We start from the raw sequence: 22759 nt of genomic DNA, 5'->3' as shown, positions 1-22759 counted from the left end.
TCTCAAGGAAAATGGCCCAGGGTCAGAATGGTGCTGGCAAACTGGCATGCCCATTGGTAGCAAGAGTTTTTGCAGCTACCTGCCTCTTTGCTTGCCTGGGGCAAAAAATCCTGCTCACAGTGCAAGGCACCAGACGGTGATAATAGACAAATATAGAAACAATTCTGATGAAAGGTCACCTACTTGAAACGTTAACTCTGTTTCTCTCTCCACAGATGCTGCCAGACCTGCTGAGTTTTACCAGCATTTTCTGTTCTTATTTCAGATTTCCAGCTTCTGCAGTATTTTGCCCCTGAACAAAAGAAACCAGTGCTGCTCCCGGCAGTAAGTTTGAAATCTACCCCATTTGAATGGAATTTCCACCACATTTGTTCAGGTGATGAACCAGAAATATCAGAATTAATGAACAGCAACATAATGCATTTATATAACGCCTATACCTCAGAAAAGTGTAAAGATGCCCTTTAATGGTTTCATATGTTAATTTTTATGCTTATTACACCTTAAACTGCCAATTGGTTGAAGAAAGAAAAAGCATTTTCATTTGTAGAACGTATTTCACAACCTCAGTATATCCCAAGTAGTTTACAGCTAATGAAGTACACTTGCAGCATAGTCACTGTTTTAATATTGTTTTGCAGGAGCAATGCCAAATTAAAATGGATGGTGAGCCAAGGTGGGAGGGAAAGGCGGCTAACAGATATATTGGCATTGGAGCCAGTCCAGAGAAGGTTCAGTAGGTTGATCCCGGGTATGGAGAGATTTTCTTATGAGGAGAGGTTGAGTAGATTGGGCCGCTACTCATTGGAGTTTAGAAAAATGAGAGGTGACCTTATTGAAACATATAAGATTCTTAGGGGGCTTGACAGGGCAGATGCTGAGAGGTTGTTTCCCCATGTGGGAGAATCTAGGACTAGAGGGCATAATCTCAGAGTAAGGGATCGCCCATTTAAGACAGAGATGAGGAGGAATTTCTTCTGTCAGAGGGTAGTCAATCTGTGGAATTCTTTGCTGCAGAGGGCTATAGAGGCTGGGTTGTTAAGTATATTCAAGGCAGAGATAGACAGATTTTTAATCAGTAAGGGAATTTAGGGTTATGAAGAAAAGGCAGGAAAATGGAATTGAGGTGGAGCAGACACGATGGGCCGAATGGCCTACTTCTGCTCCTATATCTTATGGTTAAAAGCTTAGTCAAAGAAATGTGTTTTAAGGAGCACCTTAAAGGGGGAGAGAGAGATGGGGAGGTTCAGAGGGTGGATTCCAGAATATGGGTTGAAGTGGGCTGAAGATCCAACCAGCAGTGGTGGGGCAAAGGGGGTGAGAGATGGATAGACTAGAGTCCAGTTTCAGAAGAACAAAGCTTTGGAGGGTGGGGCTGGTGGAGGAGATTAGAGAGATAGCAAGAGAAAAAACCATGAAGGATTTGAGCATGAAGATGAGAATTTAAGTTAGAGACACTGGTGAACTGGAATCCAGTATAAGTCTGTGAGCGCAGGGTGATGAGAGTAGGGTAGGAGTGGAGTAGCAGAGTTTTGCTCTGAATCTTCTACACATGGAGTAATTTCACAATTACTTTGGGCAGATCAGCAGAAACAACGAGCTCACTCTTTCTCCAGAGTACAGCAAAGATGGCTGCTTTGATTACACAGAGCAGAGGAAATAGAGAGGTTCAGCGTGTACTCAGTTGGAAGATCAGAGATTGGTTTAATTTGTACTAAAGGTGATATCTTTAGAGATGGATGTTAATCTAATTTAATCTTGCCCTATGCAAGTCCCTCTTGATCCAGCAGTGTTTAAGTAATGCCCATTCAAAATCCTACTCTGTTCTTTTTTTCAGTTACAGGTGCTTGTCTCATCGTCGGCGCAGCTCTTTAGTTGTTTGTTTACCTGGGCTGGAGATATTTCCTGGGGATTTATTAATTTCTGATGGCACTGAGCATCTTTCTCGTACAGCGTCAACACTCACTCTCAGTACAGGTAAGCTGACAAGTCTGTGTGCAAGCCATATCGGATCTTCTAGATCTTGTTTGCTTTGTTGATGGCTCATATTTTAGAAGCTTGGTTTCTTGGATATTCACTGGGCTGGGCATTGGGTAATTTGAAGAAAAGCGACCTGTCAGATAAGATGGCAAAATTCTAAAGGCATCCCACTTCTCTCTTTCAGAATCCAAGAAGTCAAAATGGCCCTTCACAAAACGAGGAATGGTAATGCTGTGTAATGGTTTAACAGAGCGTTTAATATTCTGGCACTCCCTCAGATTTTATAGGTGGAATATGATACAGATTGAACAAACAATTCATGTACGCTGAGCAACTTGTGTCAGACACTTTCCAAGATAGCAGTGAGTTGTACCTCACTCACCTCTTTATATATGAGATTGGGGAGGTTATGTTTCAGCGATTCTCTCAAACCCAGGTAATCTTAGCAGGTACAAACTTGTTTAACCTAATCTGAAGTTTAATCCTAAAGTGCTGTACTTCCAGTGATATTAACTGTCAATTCACATATTAGTAACACCCAATTAAAATACAATGTTTCTTTCTTGTCATAAACACTGATGTAAAATACCCCATTTACATATAATTGGCAAGTAAACTCCTGTAGGAACAACACCACCTTTCTGGAAGTTAAGCTGATCTTTGTCCACTCCTCTCCCTTGGACTCCTTCCTTCAATCAATTGAGTTCAGAGGCCTAGCATCCAGGGGTCCTTGGACCTCTTCATATGGGCACTCTCCAGTTTCTAGGCCAATATGTTGAAGAGTTCTACTGTTGGTTATAATCATTTATATTTTCTTCAGCTTGATTTTACCCCTTCTTTTCCCACTTAACAGCCATTGACATATTAGGGGCCATTGCATAGCGATTGGAACCAGGAACTCTGGGTCAGCTTGTTGCTGCCTAGCTCATGGTGTCAAAGGTCACTGTGACCTCTGCCCCCAGCAGAGGTCAGCTAACTCGGCTGGTTGAGGGATTAAACCTAGGTGTTCCTGGTGGAGAGGCTCAGCCATTCCTTGCCTGGAATATGATGAGTTATGGGTGAAAGCTGCCATTTACTGTATTTATATCTCAATGTATTTGTGTTTAGAACTTGCCATGCTTACCTGTACAAGAGGATCAATATTACAATTTCAGGATCGGATATGGTACTAGGCAAAAAAAAAATCCAATGGCTTAGACTATTAACCCAGAGAGAGATATTTCAATTCCCATCATGGCAGCTTGTTAATTGGAATTCAGTTTGAAAAAAGATATAAATTTAGAAATAAAAAGCTAGTCTTAGGAAGCTGTCGGATTGTTGTAAAACCCTACTGGGTCATCAAAGAAACATAGAATGTTTACAGTACAGAAAGAGGCCATTCAGCTCATCATGTCCGTGCCCTGTCTCTTCAAGAACAACTCACCTAGTCCCATTCCCCTGCCTTACCCCATACCCCTGTATATTTTTTCTATTCAGAGAATGATCCCGTTTCCTTTCTTAAAGCCTTGACTGACCCTGCCTCCACCACACTCTCAGGCAGTGCATTTCAGACCCTAACTACTTACTGCATAAAAAGCTTTTCCTCATGTCATAGTTGGTCCTCTTGTCAATCACCTTAAATCTGTGTCCCCTGGTTTTCAACACTTCTACCAAAAGGAAATGTTTCTTCTTATCAACTCTGTCCCAATCCCTCATGATTTTGAATACCTCTATCAAACCTCCTCTCAACCTTCTCTAAGGAGAACAGCCCCAACTTCTCCAATCTATCCATGTAACTGAATTCCCTCATCCCTGGAACCATTCTTGTAAATCTTTTTTGCACCCTCTCTAATGCCTTTTTTAATTTGTTTACGTTAATTTGGGACGTAGGAGTTGCTCTCAAGGCCAGCATTTGTTGCCCACCCCTAATTGCCCTTGAGAGCAGTTAAGAGTCAATCACATTGCTGTGAGTCTGGAGTCACATGTAGACCAGACCAGGTAAGAATGGCAGATTTCCTTCCCTAAAGGGACATTAGCAGGCTCGAGGCTTGAGGGGCTGAATGGTCTACTGCTCCTTTTTTATATTAACCAGATAGGTTTTTACAACAACCAATGATAGTTGTCACGGTCACCAGTATTGAGACTAGCTTTCAATTCCAGGTTTATTCATTGAATTTAAATTCCACCAGCTGTCGTGATGGGATTTGAACCTGTGTCCCCAGAACATTAGCATGGCCCTCTGGAGGACTAGACCAGTGACATTACCACAGTGCCATCATCTCCCCAATAATTGGACTTCGTATCTTTCTTAAAGTGTGGTGCCCAGAATTGGAAACAGTACTCCAGCTGAGGCCGAACCAGTGTTTTATAAAGGTTTACCATAACTTCCTTGCTTTTGTACTGTAGGCCTCTATTTAAGATCAGGATCTCGTATGCCATATTAACTGCTTTCTCAACCTGTCTTGCCACCTTCAATGTTTTGTGCATATATGCCCCCAGATCCATCTACTCCTGCATCCCCTTTAGAATGGTTGAAATCTGCTGCCCCTTACCCCGTCTGGCCAATGTGTGACACCAGTCCAATGTGGGTGACTCTTATCTGTCCGCTGAAGTTGCCTAACAAATTTCTCAGTTATCAGAACTGCCGCTGCCCCTAACACTGCCACCACCGTCGCCGCCACCACCGCTACCACCTCGAGCAAAATAGTGGGTGGGCAATAAATGCCTGCCTCACTAGAGATACCCTCATCCCCTGAGTAAAGTTTTTTAGAAGGGCCACACAGTCAGAGGAGAGACTCACGCACTAGCTCTGCACATCTGAAATTAGAGACATGAATGGACACTTTCCGGATCGTTCCTTTTTAATGGCCAGTAAATTGTGCTCAGTGTATGTGATGTTTCTGACAAGGGTAGGGAATGAAGAAGAGGAGAAGGCCTCCATACACATGGGTTACTCGAGTCCCCAAGGGCTCAGGGAACTCCCAGCCCATCTGGAGATATATTTAAAGATTGAGGTAAATCAACCTCGACTCCCCCAAAACTGAATCCTTGTGTGGGACCCCTAACAATCAAATGATGCCCCTCAGAGTTCTGTGAGACAGATATGCAAATTTTCACACGACCTTCACACAATTGTTTTACGTTTCTGGTTTCAGAGTAAAGTGAAACAAAAGCAAATATCGGACCTGGAAAACCTTCTAGTATCACTTGAGATCGGGGACTGCACAGATCATGGCTTCCAACAGTACAAGGTATTTTGTTCTGACTCATCACTATCACCGACCAACCAATCTGTCCTGTCTTCCACACACACCCACCCTCAGCCACTACAGTGGAGCAGTTAACAGTTCACCTCTCTCTACCTTCTGACCTATGAAAAAATCCTGCTATGCCAGTTATTTCCAGATCTAGAACCATGGTATTTACTAACTCTCACAAATTGCTTTGAACTCCCCCTTTCACCTTAGGAACAGGAAGAGACCATTCAACCCTTCAAACCTGTACCACCATTCAACTAGATCACAGCTCCATTTACCCGGGCCCCATATCCCTTAACATATTTGCCAAACATTCATCCATCTCAGTCTTGAAAGCTTCACTTGGCCCACTTCATCCACAATGCTTTTTGGGATATGGTCAAGATTTTCATTACTTTGTCCAAAAAGCATGTTTCTTGATTTTGCTTCTAAACAGATGAGTATATTTTTAAGATTGTGTCACCTGCTTCTAGATTCTACTGCCACAGGAAATAATGTCTCCCAATAATCTTATTGGATTCTTGTATTATTTTAAACATCTTGATCAGATCATCCATAACTCTGAACACAGAGGTTTATACAACTTGATGCTATAATTTAATCCTTTTAGCCTCGGTACCATTCTAGTGAATCTACACTTGTACCACCCCACCGCCCCTCCGCCCTGCTGCACCCTCACCTCCAGGACCAATATTTCAATATTCCTGAGGTGTGGCGTCCAGAACTGAGCACTGTAGCCCAAATGAGGTCTTTCAAAGTTGAAGAATTAAAGTTTCCCTCATAACTGGGCCCTCTCTGATGTTTGGGAATCAGTCAGTGTTTCTCTGCCTGTCCGGTTTGACTACCTCCCTTATGCCAATATGTACACCTTTTAGTATAGAAACCAGGGAACCATAGAATGGTTGCAGCACAGAAGGAGGCCATTCAGCCCAGCATTTCCTTGCTGGCTCTCTGCAAGAGCAGATCACCTAATATCACTTGCTTGCCTTTTCCCCATAACCCTGCACATTTTTTCTTTTCAGATAATAATCCAATTCTCTTTTGAAAACCACGGTTGAACCTGCCTCCACTAAACACTCGGGCAGTGTGTTCCAGATCCTAACCACTCACTGCATAAATGAAGTTTTTCCTCATGTCACCTCTGGTTCTTCTGCCAATCATCTTAACTCTGTGCCCTTGACCCTTCTGCCAATGGGATCTGTATCTCACTGTCTACTCTGTCCAGACCCCTCATGATTTTGAAAGCATCTGTTTCTATAATGCCTCTACCTCTTCAGGATAAAAGCTGGACGTATGTTATGAAGATCCAGAAGTTTAACCCAGAGACCAGGGCTGAGCAGAAGGAAAAGAAGCTACAGCAGGCCATGTGGGAGATCTTCACAAGTGAATGTACCTACTTTTGCGACAGGTTATTGGTGATGGAGGAGGTGGGTTTGTCAATCTTACCCAGCGTTCCAGTCTTCTCTCTTCAAAGTGTTAATATGAAACAAGCCAAGATACCTTGAACAGATTCAGTGTGCAGTGAACCTGCGGGGCATCTAGAATATTCTGTAAAGCTGAAAGTCAATTAATACAGATTCCTGAAGCATGTAGTTGTTTCATTTTCTGAAAGATTAAGAGCACAAATAGTTCCTGTGGACATTTTGCTCCTTTTAGTCCCATCTCAAGTTCCCCACAGCCTTCCCCCCCACCACCCCCACCAAGTTCCCCACAGCCTCCCCACCCTGCATCCCAAAGCCCCTCCTGGTCTGACCATAGTGACTCACACTGCCATCTAATGTTTATGACAGCCATTTCAGTCTTCACATTCAGATCTAGATGGTGTGAGGCCAATTTTAATGAGCCAAAATTATAGCATCTCAAACTGGGGTCGGAGGACTCGCCGCTTCATTGCCACTAACACTCGGCCACCATAATTTTTAAAACAACCCTCTCCTGGGGGTACTGGTATAATGGCCTGTTTCAATCGATAGGCCTTTTCACTGTGGTTCCCGATGTCCTATGTTGTAATTCGGGCATTGATAGTGACCCCATCGAGCAGTATAATCAGTGGTGCTGCCCACTCCAAACTAGCTCCAAAACATGTTTTCAGGTTACGTATTTGTAGTATTAGGAGGAGCAAGGATGCTCAAAAATTGGTCCTTGCTGGTTGAGTAATGCATCACCGAGCCCTCTGTAAAGTATAAGGAAAGCCCCATTTTATTAGTTAATGTGGACTTTGACTCTCTGGTTTTTAGAGGCTTCTCATATTGTTTCTGTTTTCAAGGTCTTCCTGAATACATTGAAACATCTACAGAGTAGAGGATGGCTTCTGGACGTTGATTCTTGGAGACTGTTTGCGAACCTCAGGAAACTCTCCAAGGTGTGCAGAGCAGGGAGAATGTGCAAAAGTGTTATACCAGTGTCACTTTAGCAATGTGCTCAGGCTTTGAGATTTCTGTCATAAGGTTCGTGTACCCCATGTAGGCAGAAGGAACAGAACTTACAACTTACCTGGGGCCTAAAACTGGTGGTAGTGGATTGGCCACCCACCCTCCATTTTCCTTTTCTTTACACTCTTAACTTACTGAAAGATGATATTTCTTAACTCCAGTTTGTGCTATGAAACTGCAACACCTTAATTTGCCTTCATCAAAGTTTCATTGCAGCCTTAGTTACACTGGGAACTCGTTCTGTATTGGCTTAATCTTGGACTAAAGGGGTGAGCGTACATTATAGTTTATACTGAAAGACTGATCATTCAAGGAACCATGCTGACATGCTGTAATATTGCTGTAAATGTCATAATATCTGCATACAATGGAAATTGTATGCGAAGAGGTACTGTACTTACCCTAAACTTGTTGACGATATGTTTCCTACCAGTTCCGACGAAGAGTCATGTTGGACTTGAAACGTCAACTCTGATTCTCCCTCCACAGACGCTGCCAGACCTGGTTTTTCCAGCATTTTCTGTTCTTATTTCAGATTTCCAGCATCTGCAGTATTTTGCTTTCACCTATGCTGTGCATTTCTCCCTTTCCTTTTCCCCATCATGACATCCATGCCTTCAGCCCCACCTCCCCAGCTCACTCACCCCCAGGTTCTGGTTTCTGGAATTACCACCCTGAGCCCCTCCACCTCTTCCTCTCTTTTAAGACACTACTTAAAATGCACCTCTTTGATCAAGCCTTTGATCACCCCTTTGAATCACTCATTTAGTTTGACATCCATTTGTCTCAATTCTCTGAAACACCTTGAGACTTTTTTAAAAAATTCATTCTTGAGATGTGGGCATCACTGGCAAGGTCAACATTTATTGCCCATCCTTAGTTGCTTAGATGGTGATAGTGATTTGTTACAACTGAGTAGCTTGCTAGGCCTTGTAAAGTCTACTGTCGTTGGTGTGGGACTTTTTAAAAATTTGTTCATGGCAGGTAGGTGTCGCTGGCTAAGCCAGCATTTATTGCCCATCCCTAATTGCCCTTAAGATGGTGGTGGTGAGCCGCTGCCTTGAACTGCTGCACTCCATGTGGTGTAGGTACACCCACAGTGCTGTTAGAGAGGGAGTTCAGGATTTGACCCAGCAACAGTGAAGGAACAGTGATATATTTCCAAGTCAGGATGGCTTGGAGGGGAACTTCCAGGTTGTGGTGTTCCCATGTGGGACTGGAGCTGCATATTGCCCATACCGGGTAAGGACAGCAGGTTACCCACCCTGAAGATTTTCTCTTCATTAAAGGTGCCAGTTATTGTTAAGTTGTTCAGTTGTGAGCAAAGTACACTTGGTGCATCCTGAACCTTATCTCATTGATACTGAATGTAAATTATACAGTGATTGCTTTGGCACTGTTGCTTAATGGTGATTGTGATTAATACTTCAAAAATAGTTGCTTGGTAGTACAGAACATTGAGTATTGCTGAAAAAAGAGACATGCTGTTGAAGCTTTTCATCTTGCACTCATCACGATAGACACAAGAATTCCAAATTTCAAGGGGAACAACAGTTTATACTGCATGAGAAAAAGGTGCTGATTGTTTGGCAAGTTGACTCTGGTTGAGGTGTTGCCATGGAGAATATGCCAGGGAACTATTGTCCCCCTAAAAAGGCACAATAACTGGACATGTTCCTTTTGCCTGCAGAGGACATGTGAACATAGCTTCTAGCATGCATAAGTGAACCACATTGCGAGTCCAACTGATAATCTTAAATTGGTTGTTAGTGTGATTCTTAGCACACTTTGGACTATCTGAATAATCCTATCGTGGAATCACTTTTAACTTTAGATATTTTGTTCTGAGCTTTTTACTTCTTTTTTGAGACTTTTCAGTCTTTTTTCAGCAATACTCCAAAAATAATTAAGTGTAACTTAAATTTTGAACTGGACACGAGTTGCATTTGGACATTTACAGTAGAAGGCGTTATGTGTCTCACATTTCAATTGATGTAATCCTGTGCATTGTTTGGTTATACTAGGTAAGCTTTGATTTCTTGACCAGTCTCCTGGATGTAATTCAGAACTCTTGGAAGCTATCATCACTCGTTGCTGTGTTGTCAAAGGTACTTTCTACTAAATATTTTCTACATAGGATTTGTAATGCTGAGTGTAGTAGCATAAAGGCCCCAGCTCTGAAATCAGAAGAAATGAATCATGAACAATTGCTGTGTTACAGCCTTTAACTCCATCTTACACAATGTCCCCTGTTTGATATAACACTGGAGTTTATTCATTTGGTCTCAAAACAGTTCTTCATGCAGAGCGGTTACCAGTAGGAGCCCTGGCTGGCTTGCTACTCCTAGGGCTGCACAAGTCAAGTGAAGCATTCTTAATAATGCTCGGCTGAGATCAGCTAACTTAAAAAGGTCAGAAATCAAAAGAAGTGGCTAGTGAGATAGTTGATACATTGGTTTTATTTTCTGAAACTCCCTAGATTTGGGGAAGGTCCCATTAGATTGGAAGATAGCAAATGTAACTCCATTATATAAAAAGGGAAGGAGACAGAAAGTGGGAAACTACAGGCCAGTTAGCTTAACATCTGTTATAGGGAAAATGTTAGAAGCTATTACAAAAGAAGCTATAGCAGGGCACTTGGATAAGGTTAAGGTAATCAGGTAGAGTCAGCATGGTTTTGTGAAAGGGAAATCATGTTTAACCAACTTATTGGAGTTCTTTGAGGAAATAACATGTGGCTGTGGATAAAGGGGAACCAGCGGATGTACTGTACTTAGATTTCCGGAAGGCATTTGATAAAGTGCCACATCAAAGGTTATTGCGGAAAATAAAAGCTCATGGTATAGAGGGTAATGTATTGGCATAGCTAGAAGATTGGCTGGCTAACAGGAAGCAGAGAGTTGGCATAAATGGCTCTTTTTCAAGTTGGCAAGATGTAACAAGTGGTGTGCCACAGCGATCAGTGCTGAGACCTTAACTGATGCAATTTATTGACTTGGATGAAGGGATGGATGGGAAGTTTGCTAAATTTTCTGATGACACAAAGATAGGTAGGAAAGTAAATTGTGAAGAGGACATAAGGAGGCTACAAAAATATATAGATAGGTTAAGTGAATGGGCAAAGATTTGCCAAGTGAGGTATAAGGTGGGAAAATGTGAAATTGTCCATTTTGGCAAGAGGAAGAAAGGAGAAGTGCATTATCTAAATAGTGAGAGATTGCTGAGCGCTTGAGATGCAGAGGAATCTGGGTGTTTTAATGCATGAATTGCAAAAGGCTAGCATGCAGATACAGCAAGTAATTAGGAAAGCTAATAGAATATTATCATTTATTGCAAGGATAATTGCAGAGTAGGGAGGTTATGCTTCAGTTATACAGAGCACTAGTGAGACCACATCTGGAGTGTTGTGTACAGTATTGGTCACCTTATTTAAGGAAGGATGTAAATGCATTGGAAGCAGTTCAGAGAAGGTTTACCACACAAATACCTGGAATGGGTGGGCTGCCTCATGAGGAAAGGTTGGATAGATTTGTCTTGTACCTGCTGGAGTTTAAAAGAGTAAGAGGCAACTTGATTGAAACATATAAGATCCTGAGGGGTCTTGAAAGGGTGAATGTGGAGAGGATGTTTCCTCTTATGGGAGAATCTAGAACTAGGGGCCACTGTTTAAAAATAAGGGGTCACCCATTTAAAATGGAGATGAAGCGAATTTTTTTCTCTGAGGGTCATGAGTCTTTGGACCTCTCTTCCTGAAAAGGTGGTGGAATCAAAGTCTTTGAATATTTATAAGGCCGAGGTGGACAGATTTTTGGTAAGCAAGGGGGTAGGCGGGGTGCAGATTTGAGATTATTATCAGATCAGCCATGATCTTATTAAATGGCAGAGCAGGCTCGAGGGGCCGAATGGCCTACTCCTGCTCCTTGTTCGTATATTCATAAAACTGGGATGTTCTTTTTGTCATGTTTACTGTGGTTTAGATTTCAGCCTTGGGCAGCTCTGTCAAACGTATAATTCCAAATCGACAGCACATTTTATATCTCTCTAGATTTTCATTTCCACTAACCACAGTGGAAGTCCAGTTTACACTCTCACTCAAAGTTAAAATGACCTCCATTGTATTTACCTATGGAGCCATCAGGGGAGCTGAGATATTAGGTTGTGCAATACCCTGTGTGGAGAAAATGACAAAACATTTGAATTTAAAGACCACTTTTCACAACCTCAGTTCCCCAAAATACATTCCAGCCAATGAAGTAGTCACTATTACAATTTAGGATATGTAGTAACCAGTTTGCGCACATCAAGACCCCAGAGAAAGCAATGTGATAATGACCAGATAATCTATTCTGGTGATGTTGGTTGATGGATAACTATTGGTCAGGACACCGGGGAGAACTGTCCAGCTCTTCTAGGGACAATGCGTGGAATATAATTAGGTTCTATATAAATGTATTACCCACATTCTATTGTTGCAATTAGTGAAACCTCAGAAGCTTACAGCAGAGGAGGAGGCCATTCAGTCCTTGCTGGTTAGTTGCCAGATCTATACCAAATGCACTAAGAGCCTGATCACCGTAAAAACAATTGATCTCGTTTTGAGAGTTCATATAGATCATTGTGGAAAATTCACAGTATTGTATGTTTGAGCCTTACACTGGAACAGATGTAAGCAGGTGAATGTTGTTGTATCATTCACCTTGTTTTCCATCCTTCCATGGCCTCACCCCTCCCTATCTCTGTAAACTCCTCCAGCCCCACAACCCTCCTACTGTATATCTGACCAGATTGGTGCTGACAAAAATAGAGAATAGAGAATGAGAAGACCATAAAGCCTGTCAAGCCTGCTCCGCTGTACCTGATGCAGAGAACAAGTTGTGCATTTCATTATGATTTGATCACTGCTTTCATATTTTTATTTATTTTACTGGCTTCTTGTAATGAAAAGGGTTGTTTTTTTTCTGATGCAAAAATGTTTTCCATCAGTTTCAGGAGCTTGTGTGCCACAGCCATCAGAAGTATTGCCTGAATTATGCTTCAGCTAATCTCTACCTCAATAACCTGAAGTCAAGGGAGGACTTTGGAATCTTTCTTAAAGTAAAATACCAATTCTGATTCTCTAATATTGCCATTGTGTTTTTTTTCTTTCATCTGTTGTGGGTATCACTGGCAAGGCCAGCATGTGTTGCCCATCCCCAAATACCTTGAACTTAGAGGCTTGCTAGGCAATTTAAGAATCCTGGAGCCTGGAGACACATGTATGCCAGACTAGATAAGGATGGCAGATTTCCTTCCCTAAAGACATTAGTGAACCAAGTAGGTTTTTATGGTTACTGAGACTAGCTTTCAATTCCAGATTTCTATGAGTTGAATTTAAATTCCACCAGCTGCCACGTACCCAGAGCATTAATCTGAGCCTCTGGATTACTAGTCTAGTGATGTTACCACTATGCCACCGTCTCCCCTCTGTGTGCAAGCATTGAAGGCAGATTCTTATACAGGATATGGTGAGGGTACTGGACTGGCAATCCAAGGGTCAAACCCCACCATGCCAAATTCTGAATCCAATGATTGGACAATTTGTGAGTTGGCACCAAGAGTGATAAAGAAATGAGCTTTGAAAAATTGTAGATCATCGTAGAAACCCACTGGTTCATTGATGTCCTTCCAGGAAGAGAACCTGCCACCAACACCCAGTCTGGGCCTACGCCTGACTCCAATCCTATTCTGTACTGGTTGACTCTAAACATCCCCAGAAGTGACGAGTCATTCAGTTGTAACAAGAACCACGGTATTCACACAATAAATGCAGCCTTGTCACAGTGACTTACAAGCTTAAGGTGAGTGGCGAAAGAACAAGAGACAACATGAGGAAAAACTTCTCTACACAGCAAGTCATTGCAATCTGGAATATACTGCCTCAGAGTGGGATGAGTAAGATTCAATTGAGGCTTTCAAAAGGTGATTGGATCCTTAACTGAAGAGAAAGAATTTGCAAGACTAGGGGGAAAAAGGAAGGGAGTGGGACTAGCTGAGTTGCTCTTACAGAGAGCCACACGGACATAATGCCCTCCGTTTGTGCTGTAACTGTTCTGTGGTCCTATATATTCCTTATTCAGCCGACTGCTTATGGGACCATGATAGTGTAGTTAGAATTGGCTGGCAGGAAGCAGAGGGTGATGGTCAAGGGGTGTTTTTGTGACTGGATGCCTGTGTCCAGTGGGGTTCCACAGGGATCGGTGTTGGGTCCCTTGCTGTTTGTGGTATATATAAACGATTTAGACTTGAATGTAGGAAGATTGATCAGTAAGTTTGTGGATGACATGAAAATTGGTGGGGTGGTTAGTAGTGAGGAGGATAGCCTTAGATTACAGGAGGATATAGACGGGCTGGTCGGATGGGCTGATCAGTGGCAAATGGAATTTAATCCGGATAAGTGTGAGGTGATGCACTTGGGCAGGACAAACAAGACATGGGAATACATGATGAATGGTAGGACCCTGGGAAGTACCGAGGATCAGAGGGACCTTGGTGCGCATGTCCACCGGTCCTTTAAGGTAACTGGAGAGGTAGATAAGGTGGTTAGGAAGGCATATGGGATACTTGCCTTTATTAGCCAAGGCATAGAATATAAGAGCAGGGAGGTTATGCTGGAACTGTATAAAATGCTGGTTAGGCCACAGCTAGAGTATTGCGTGCAGTTCTGGAATCTGCATTATAGGAAGGATGTGATTGTACTAGTGAAAGTGCAGAGGAGATTTACCAGGATGTTGCCTGGGCTGGAGAGTTTTAGTTATGAGGAGAGATTGGATAGACTGGGGTTATTTTCCCTGGAGCAGGGGAGATTGAGGGGGGGACATGATTGAGGTGTATAAAGTTCTGAAGGGCACAGATAGGGTAGACAGGAAGGAACTTTTCCCCTTGGTGGAGGGATCAATAACCAGGGGGCATAGATTTAAGGTAAGGGGTGGGAGGTTTAGAGGGGGTGTGAGGAAGATTTTTTTCACCCAGAGGGTGGTGGGAATCTGGAACTCACTGCCTGAAAGGGTGGTAGAGGCAGAAACCCTCATAACATTTAAGAAGTATTTGGATGTGCACTTGCAATGCCATGGCATACAAGGCTATGGGCCTAGTGCTGGAAAATGGGATTAGAATAGTTAGGTACTTGTTCGACTGGCACAGACTCGATGAGCCGAAGAGCCTTTTTCTGTGCTGCAGTCCTCTGAGTCTATGTTACTGGACTAGTAATCCAAAAGCCAGGACAAATAATTCAGAGATCATGAGCACAAATTCCACCATCAAAATTTGAGAATTTGAATGCAGTTTAAAAAGCTTGGGATCATTAAAATTGACCATGAAAGTTATAAAAGGCTGCTGACACACTTATGTCACGTTAAGGATGGAAACCTGCTGTCATCACCCAGTTGACTGTTCCTGGTCAAGGTGGTTGGTAGTTCACCACCCTTTGAAGTGGCCTAGCAAACCACTCAGCTGCCTCAAACCTCAGGGGAATGAGTGTTGGGCAATAACTGTCAACATCCTGAGAATGAATAGAAAATAAAGAATGATAAATCCTCCTTCCAACATAAAAAACGGTGGAACTACCAAGATGAAATCTTTAGGCAAGTCTACAAATATTAATCTCGGAAACTAGACTCGTGGACAGGAGATACAAATCATGAAGACTTGATATTTCCACTTTTAAAATTCATTCTTGGGATGTGGGCATCGCTGGCAAGGCCAGCCATATTGTCTATCCCTAATTGCTCTTGAGAAGGTGGTGTTGAGTCACTTTCTTGAACTCCTGCAGTCCATGGAATGTAGGTACACACGCACACTGCTGTTAGGGAGAGAGTTCCAGGACTTTGACCGAGTGACACTGAAGGAACGGCGATATATTTCCAAGTCAGGATGGTGAGTGACTTTGAGGAGAATCTGCAGGTGGTGAGGTTCCCATGCATCTGCTGCCCTTGTCCTTCTAAGTGGTAGCGGTCGTGGGTTTGGAAGGTGCTATTGAAGGAGCCTTGACGATTTGCTGCAGTGCATCTTGTAGATGGTACACACTGCTGCCACTGTGCATTGGTGGTGGAGGGAGTGAATGTTGAAGGTGGTGGATGGGGTGACACTCAAGCAGGCTGCTTTGTCCTGGATGGTGTCAAGCTTCTTGAGAGTTGTTGGAGCTGCACTCATTCAGGCAAGTGGGAAGTATTCCATCACACTCCTGACTTGTGTCTTGTAGATGGTGGACAGGCTTTGGGGAGTCAGGAGATTAGTTACTCTCTGCAGAATTCCCAGCCTCTGACCTGCTCTTGTAGCCAAAGGAATGTGACAAAACCACTTGCACATAAGTTTGCTGTTTTATATATCTTGCTCATCAAGCCATTGCCTCTTCAGAAATTTCCCTGTCTTCTTTGCATGGTGACAGTGGTGTGAACAGAATGAGCAGTGCAAGCGACTGCACTTGTCCGACCTGCTGGTCTCTCCCCTGCAGAGGTTGACGAGGTACCCGTTACTCCTGAGAGGCATTTGGAAGAGAAGCACAGACGCAGCAGAGAAACAGAGTGTCCAAACGATCATCAAACAGGTGGACAATTCGATATGTGAGTACACATTCCTAACTGCAGGAGATTCAGTTTGAATTCGCATGACTGTGGTTTTCTAACCAACTGAAGCCAGACTCACTCAGTCCCTTGCCAGTGTTGCCATAAGGGGAGATCCATAAATGCTTTGATTCATTACCAATTTTTTAAGGTACACAAGCTACCAAACTGAATAGAAAATAGAGAGGAGACATCAGCAAACTGAAAAGCTATTTTACATTGTCCAGACTGGCAGAACAAGAGGATATGGCACCTGAAGGGGAGAGGGAAAAATTCAAAACTAATTTACAGAAAATTATTTCAGTGAGTAAGTGGTTGTTCTATAGAACAGACTAATGATCGTGGAAGCAGTTTGTATTGATCCATTCAAATGCAAAGTAGCTTCTGGTTCAGAAAATACAATTTTCTGCAGTGTATGAGTAATTTGAAACATGACACATGGTGACTATAACCTGTTTGGGGAGTTCTGGTGACTCACCTCATGGCTTGGCCTGACTAATTGATGGAGATTGATTAGTCAACAGTGTTGTTATTGTATGCACCAGGGTGATGGACCACAAATTGGATGGGCATTTATCTTTCGTCTGCAGCAGTTTCACTGATGTGCATTAGAGGTGGAATTTTAACTCACCCTGATTGCCAGGAAATGGGTTAGGGAGTGACGGTTATAATGGAGCAGCTTGGTTTCCCATCAATTCCCGCAGTTTGGTGCTGTGGGTTTTGGAGGGGTGAATGGGGCTCTGGCAGATCAGGGTACAACAATGTATATCGGACTCCAGTTATCTCCACTGTCCCAAGTGAGACATCCATAATGACTGCCTAGGGTTCCCAACTCTGGCTGGATGTCAGCCTGGAAATATCATCACATGACCTTCAATTGCCCCACTCCTTTGTCCTCTTATTGGTCACCCAATATGTGCATCTTTGGAGTGCCCCCCTTCTCACGCCCATTGGAAAATGGACTCTTCATTAACTGACTGGATGCTTCTTGACTGTCAGCCAAAGAGCCTTTTCTGTCCCAACTCCAACATCTTGTAACCAAGAAAAAAAAGTGTTAAGGGAAAATTAGGTTTTTGTTCATGCTCCTATGATTTTTCTCCTGGTTGTTGCCAACTGTGCTCTGGAGATTAATCTTCAACCTCTAGGAACTCCAGGACAATCCTGGAGGATTGGCAACCCGACGTCCCTCGCCAGGTAAAGCTCTTGAGAAGCTGGCTTAGAATTTTAAAAAATAAATTCCTTAACAGGGACCAGGAGGAGCAGGAATGCTGCTCCAGAGCCTATGAGGAAAGTCTGGGTCTCTGCTGTTACAAGAATCTCATAATAAACCTCCCCCTATACCACCCACCCCTCACCCCCACCTCTCGGTGTTCTTACCAGTATTCTCTCAGTGCCCGAGAAAGACCTCATCATCATCACCCTCCACACACCCCACCCCCACCAATTTTCATCCCACTCCCTCCCTCCATCAGAAATGGCAAACAGACTGGTGGCGTTCCCAGTCTTCCTCAGAATTGCCATCTCCTCCAGAGGGAAGTGAAAATCAGAAAATCAGACCCGTTATTAACTTTGGCCAGCTGAACATTCAGCCCCTCCAATGTTTCCCAGGTTATGCAAAAAGCATTTCAATGTGAAAATCCCCTTGGTTGATAGATTTTTTTGTTGTGTGTGTGTGTGTCAGGTGACCTTGAGGGGAAGGTGAAGTGGTTGGAAAGCTTTCAGAAATTCCAGCAGATTCAAGAGATGATTGTTTGGCCACCAATCTGGGAAAGAAATAAAGTGTTCCTACCTGAGGTGGGTCTGCTCTCCTTATCACTTGAAAATCCAGAAATGGATTCAGTAGAATATGCTTCCCCTTTGAATTAACAATTTTTGTTTTACAATTTTAGAATGTTTTCTTTTGGGGTGTTACACCAAGTGCCATCAACTGACCTTGTTGCTATGATTGAACCTGGACCAGCCCTATGCCCTCTGTGTACCCAAAGGGTTAACAATAATTCCATTTCCAGGGATGTTTTCCCAAATTTAACACATTCTTGTTCCCCACTACTAATTACGCAATCATGGAAGTTTACAGCAAAGAAAAGCTAATCTCAGTGTTAGTGACCATGAAACTATCATTGATAAAAACCCATCTGGTTTACTAATGACCTTTTAGGGAAGGAAATCTGTCACCCTTACTTGGTCTGGCCTTCATGTGAATCCAGGCACACAACAATGTAGTTGACTCTTAACTGCCCTCTGAAATAGCCTAAGAAGGTCAGTTCAAGGGCAATTAGGGATGGGCAACAAATACTGGCATTGCCAGCAACATCCACACCTCATGAAAGAATGAAAAAAAGGAGGCCATTCGACCCATTGTGCCTGTGATGGATCTCAGAAACAGCAAGTCATTTAGTCCTGTCAGTACCCCAGAACTTTTTTACATTCTTCATTTTCAAATATTCATTGAGTTCCTTCTTAGAATTTACTGTGCATTATGAGTGCAGTATTGTTTCTGGTAGGAAATTCTGTCTCTGAATAACCCTCTTTGTGAAAAAAAATCTCTTGCACTCTCTCTTTATCCTTTTGTGATTATCCTTTCAGTCTATGTCCTTTTGTAAGTCACCAACATACGAATGTTTTCTTCATTTACTTTATCAAAAGCACTCAGAATTTTGAACACCTTTATTGTATCTCCTCTCACTTAATTCATTCTTTCATGGGTGTCACTGACAAGGTCGACATTTGTTGCCCGTCCCTAATTGCCCTTGAACTGAATGGCTTGTTAGGCCATTTTGAGGGTAGTTAAGCACACATTAAGTCAGCCACATTGCTGTGGGTCTGGAGTCACATGTTGGCCAGACTGGGTAAGGATGGCAGATTTCCTTCCGTAAGTGAACCAGATGTGTTTTTATAACAATCAATAATAGTTTCATGGTCACCATTACTGAGACTAGATTTATATCCCAGACTTTATTAATTGAATTTAAATTCCACCAGGCAGCTGGTTTACTAGTGCAGTGACATTACCTCTACATCACTGTCTCCCTTGTTGTCTCTGTTTTAATAAGATATCCCTAAATTCTCTAGTCCCTCCTCATTACTAAAGCCTCTAACCCCAGCATCTTACTAGTGATTCTCTTCTGCACCCTTTCTTGACATCTTTTGGAAAGGAAGATGCCCAAAACAGGACACTTCGTTCTAATGGTGGCCTAGCCAATGATTTGTACAGACCAATCATTATGCCTCTGCTTTTGTACAGTAGGTGAACCTATTTATAATGTTTAGCATTCCATTGGTTTTGTTACAGCTTTATCAACTTGTCCTCCCACTTTTTAAGATTTGTAAACCAGAGCCCCTAAGTTTCTCTGCTCCTCTACTTCATTTACAATTGACCCATTTGTAGCTCAACTCAGGTTTGCTGGCTCCTTCTCCATCACCGTTACTCCTTATGGTACATCTCTGGACTGTGCCGTAATCACCTCCTCAAACATGTTCTATCATTTGTCTGCTATCATTTTAGTATGTTATCCGAGCTAGTTCATTTTATAGCTCATTGAAATTAGTTTTTTTTCATCTAATGTCTTCATTTGAGTGACTAAGCCCTTTTTCAATGCTTACATAAGGTTCCTGTTGTCCAGTGTGAAGGAATGTACCATCATCCACTTTTGACCAAGAAAGATAAATTTTCTAATTGGTAAGAAACTCAGAACTGTAATGGGATTAAAGACCTGCCTCCATAGAGGGCAGCAAAGGAAATAACATCAATAACTTGCATTTATACAGTGCCTTTACATAGGAACTGAAGAACATAGGACTTAGGAATAGGCCTTTCGGCCTTTCGAACCTGCTCTGCCATTTAATAAGATCATGGCTGATCTGGTTATGGACTCAGCTCCCCTTTCTGTCTGCCCCCATAACCCTTGGCTCCCTTGTCTATCAAAAATCTGTCTAACTCAGCCTTGAATAAATTCAATGACCCAACCTCTACTACTTTCTGGGAAGAGAATTCCACTAGTAACAACCCACTCAGAGAAAAAACATTTCTGCCTTTTTTCATCTTAAACAGTAGACCTCTTCTTCTTAAACTGTGTCCCCTGATTCTAGTCTCCCCCGCAAGAGGAGACGTCCTCCCAATATTCACCCTATCAAATCCTCTCAGGATCATATAAGGTTCAATAAAATCACCCCTCATTCTTCCAAGCTCCAATGGGTATAGACCTAACCTGTTCAACCTTTCTTCATAAATAAGCCCCTAATCCCAGGAATGAGTCGAGTGAACCTTCTCTGAACTGCTTCTAATGCAATTATATCTTTTTTTCAAATAAGGAGACCAAAGCTGTACAACAATACTCCAGATGTGGTTTCACCAATTCTTTGTACAGCTGCAGTAAAATTACTCTACTTTTATATTACATTCCCCTTGCAATAAACACCAACATTCCATTTGCCTTCCTAACCACTTGCTGTACCTGCATGCTAACTTTTTGTGATTCATGTATCAGGTAACCCAGATCCCTCTATATCACTGAGTTCTGCAATCCCTCTCCATTTAAATAGTATACTGATTTTCCATTCTTCCGGCCAAAATGGGCAAGTTCACATTTTTCCACATTATACTGCCAAATTTTTGCCCACTCATTTACCTGTCTATCTCCCTTTGCGGACTCTCTGCCTCCTCTTGGCAACTGACTTTCCTACCCATCTTGGTGTCATCAGCAAATTTAGCCACCATATGTTCGGACTCTTCATCCAAGTCATTGACTTTAAATAGGTGAGGCCCCAGCACTGATCCTTGTGGCCCCCCATTAGTTAAAGCTTGCCAACCCGAAAAAGGCCCAATTATCCCTACTCTCTGCTTCCTGTTAGCTAACCAATCCTTTATCCATGCTAATATGTTACCCCTTACACCGTATAATCTCATCTTGTATAGTAAATGTAGGAAGACATCCCAAGGTGCTCCACAGGAGTGTAAGCAGATAAAAATTGGCATTGAGCCAGAGAAAGAGACATTAGGATAGGTGACCAAAAGCTTGGCCAAAGAGACAGGTTTTAAGGGGGCTCTTAAAGAAGCAAAGAGAGAGTTGAAAAGTCAGGGAGGTTTAAGAAAGGAATTCCAGAGCTTAGGGCTTTGGCAGTTATCGGGGGAAGGGGGAAGGGTATGTGCAAGAGGCCAGAGTTGGAGGAACGCAGCGTTCCTGGAGGGAGGATGATGTTGACTCCCAAATGCTTGAACTCTTTTAACACTTGAAGGAGATGCTAGTCAGTACCAGGCTATAGATTTTGACTGCTTCACTCTTATCATCCTGATTGATTTGATCGCCTTAGTACCAAACAAATTGTAAATCACTCAGTATACTCGGGAGGATAACATTGTCTTAGAGGCATGATAGAACGTCACTGACATAAGTAATGATGACAGTTGAGTATTGCTGAGAAAAAGACAGTTTTTGTCGAAGCTTTTCGTCTTGCACTCATCAGAACAATTCGCAAGAATACCAAATGAAAGGGGAATAACAATTTATACTGCATGAGAAGAGAGTCCAACTATGGGTACAAGAGTGGAAAAATCGCTTGTGGTGCCCATGTCAACAGGTCAGAGTCTATGAAGTTGCTAGGAGTTAATAAGCACTTCTGAGTCCTAGTAATGAATATCGCACCAGAACAATCCTGAATCACTTCAGATACGCCGTAGTTCCCAGGGGAAAATGGCTTCAATTTTGTTTCTGATCACCTTGCACTCTACATGGGGGAAGTTTGATCATGGAACAGAAAACATTGCCAACCGATCAGCACTCTCTTCCCATACAGTATAAATTGTTGTACCCCTTTCATTTGGTATTCTTGCAAATTGTCCTGATGAGTGCAAGAAAAGCTTTTCTCAGCAATAAACAGGAAAGTCTTTGAAACTGCCTCAGCAAGCTGCTTGTCCAGAGAAACTTCTCCAATTTTCAGATGATATTTCCTGGCCCAGGTTTCTCCTGTATTGTACTTGTCCGTGGGAGAGACAACAGCATCTTTCCAGAAAAAGGCATGAGCAATGCCTGAGAGAGACATTGGTATCATAGAACAAATAGCACTTGTTTAATGAATGGAAGTCCACCTAACCTTGTTCACAAATACTTTATCTCTGGGGAGTTTGGCCAAGTGTCAGTCAACTGGAGGCCATGAGAAACCATTCAGTCTCAGCAGTTAGGCATTAGATTAAAAAAACCCGTGGGATACATGGAGATAAATAACTTGCATTGTATGTTCTTCCCCTACAGGCCAGTTCTGGGTTAATGGAAATAAACGAGTGTGGGAGATTAGATCATGTTGCCATGGCTTTGCTGCTTCCTCCTGTATTGATTTTGCAATCGTTTACCTCATTCCAGGGGAGAGCTGTCACCTTAAAAAGAAAGATGGTACATTTATAAAATATATTAGTTTAAACATCTCAATTAGATCTCCCATTAATCTTCTATACTCAATGGAATACAAGCCTAGTTTATGCAACCTACCCTCCTAATTCCTTTTTTATTATTCTTCCGTG

At 42.5% G+C, this 22759-nt stretch overlaps 1 protein-coding gene across 5 annotated transcripts in view; it reads left to right on the top strand.

Moving 5' to 3' along the window:
- plekhg7 (pleckstrin homology domain containing, family G (with RhoGef domain) member 7) overlaps positions 1–22759 on the top strand; it is an 80848-nt gene that overhangs the window by 42334 nt on the left and 15755 nt on the right. For 3 of the 5 annotated variants that reach the window (XM_041203297.1, XM_041203293.1, XM_041203294.1), the window contains 10 exons: positions 1838–1977; positions 2165–2205; positions 5115–5210; positions 6494–6643; positions 7483–7578; positions 9673–9756; positions 12632–12742; positions 16071–16245; positions 17927–18039; positions 22494–22631. In XM_041203297.1, coding sequence (XP_041059231.1) covers positions 2203–2205; positions 5115–5210; positions 6494–6643; positions 7483–7578; positions 9673–9756; positions 12632–12742; positions 16071–16245; positions 17927–18039; positions 22494–22631 — 966 coding nt within the window. In that variant the 5' untranslated portion in view covers positions 1838–1977; positions 2165–2202. Of the gene's footprint in view, positions 1–304; positions 377–1837; positions 1978–2164; positions 2206–5114; positions 5211–6493; positions 6644–7482; positions 7579–9672; positions 9757–12631; positions 12743–16070; positions 16246–17926; positions 18040–22493; positions 22632–22759 lie in introns of those variants that run through there. The other 2 variants (XM_041203296.1, XM_041203295.1) reach the window with 2 other exon arrangements.

The sequence above is a fragment of the Carcharodon carcharias genome, chromosome 13 (assembly GCF_017639515.1).
Source record: "Carcharodon carcharias isolate sCarCar2 chromosome 13, sCarCar2.pri, whole genome shotgun sequence".
Taxonomy (NCBI): domain Eukaryota; kingdom Metazoa; phylum Chordata; class Chondrichthyes; order Lamniformes; family Lamnidae; genus Carcharodon; species Carcharodon carcharias.
This window is presented reverse-complemented; position numbering and strand designations above follow the sequence as displayed.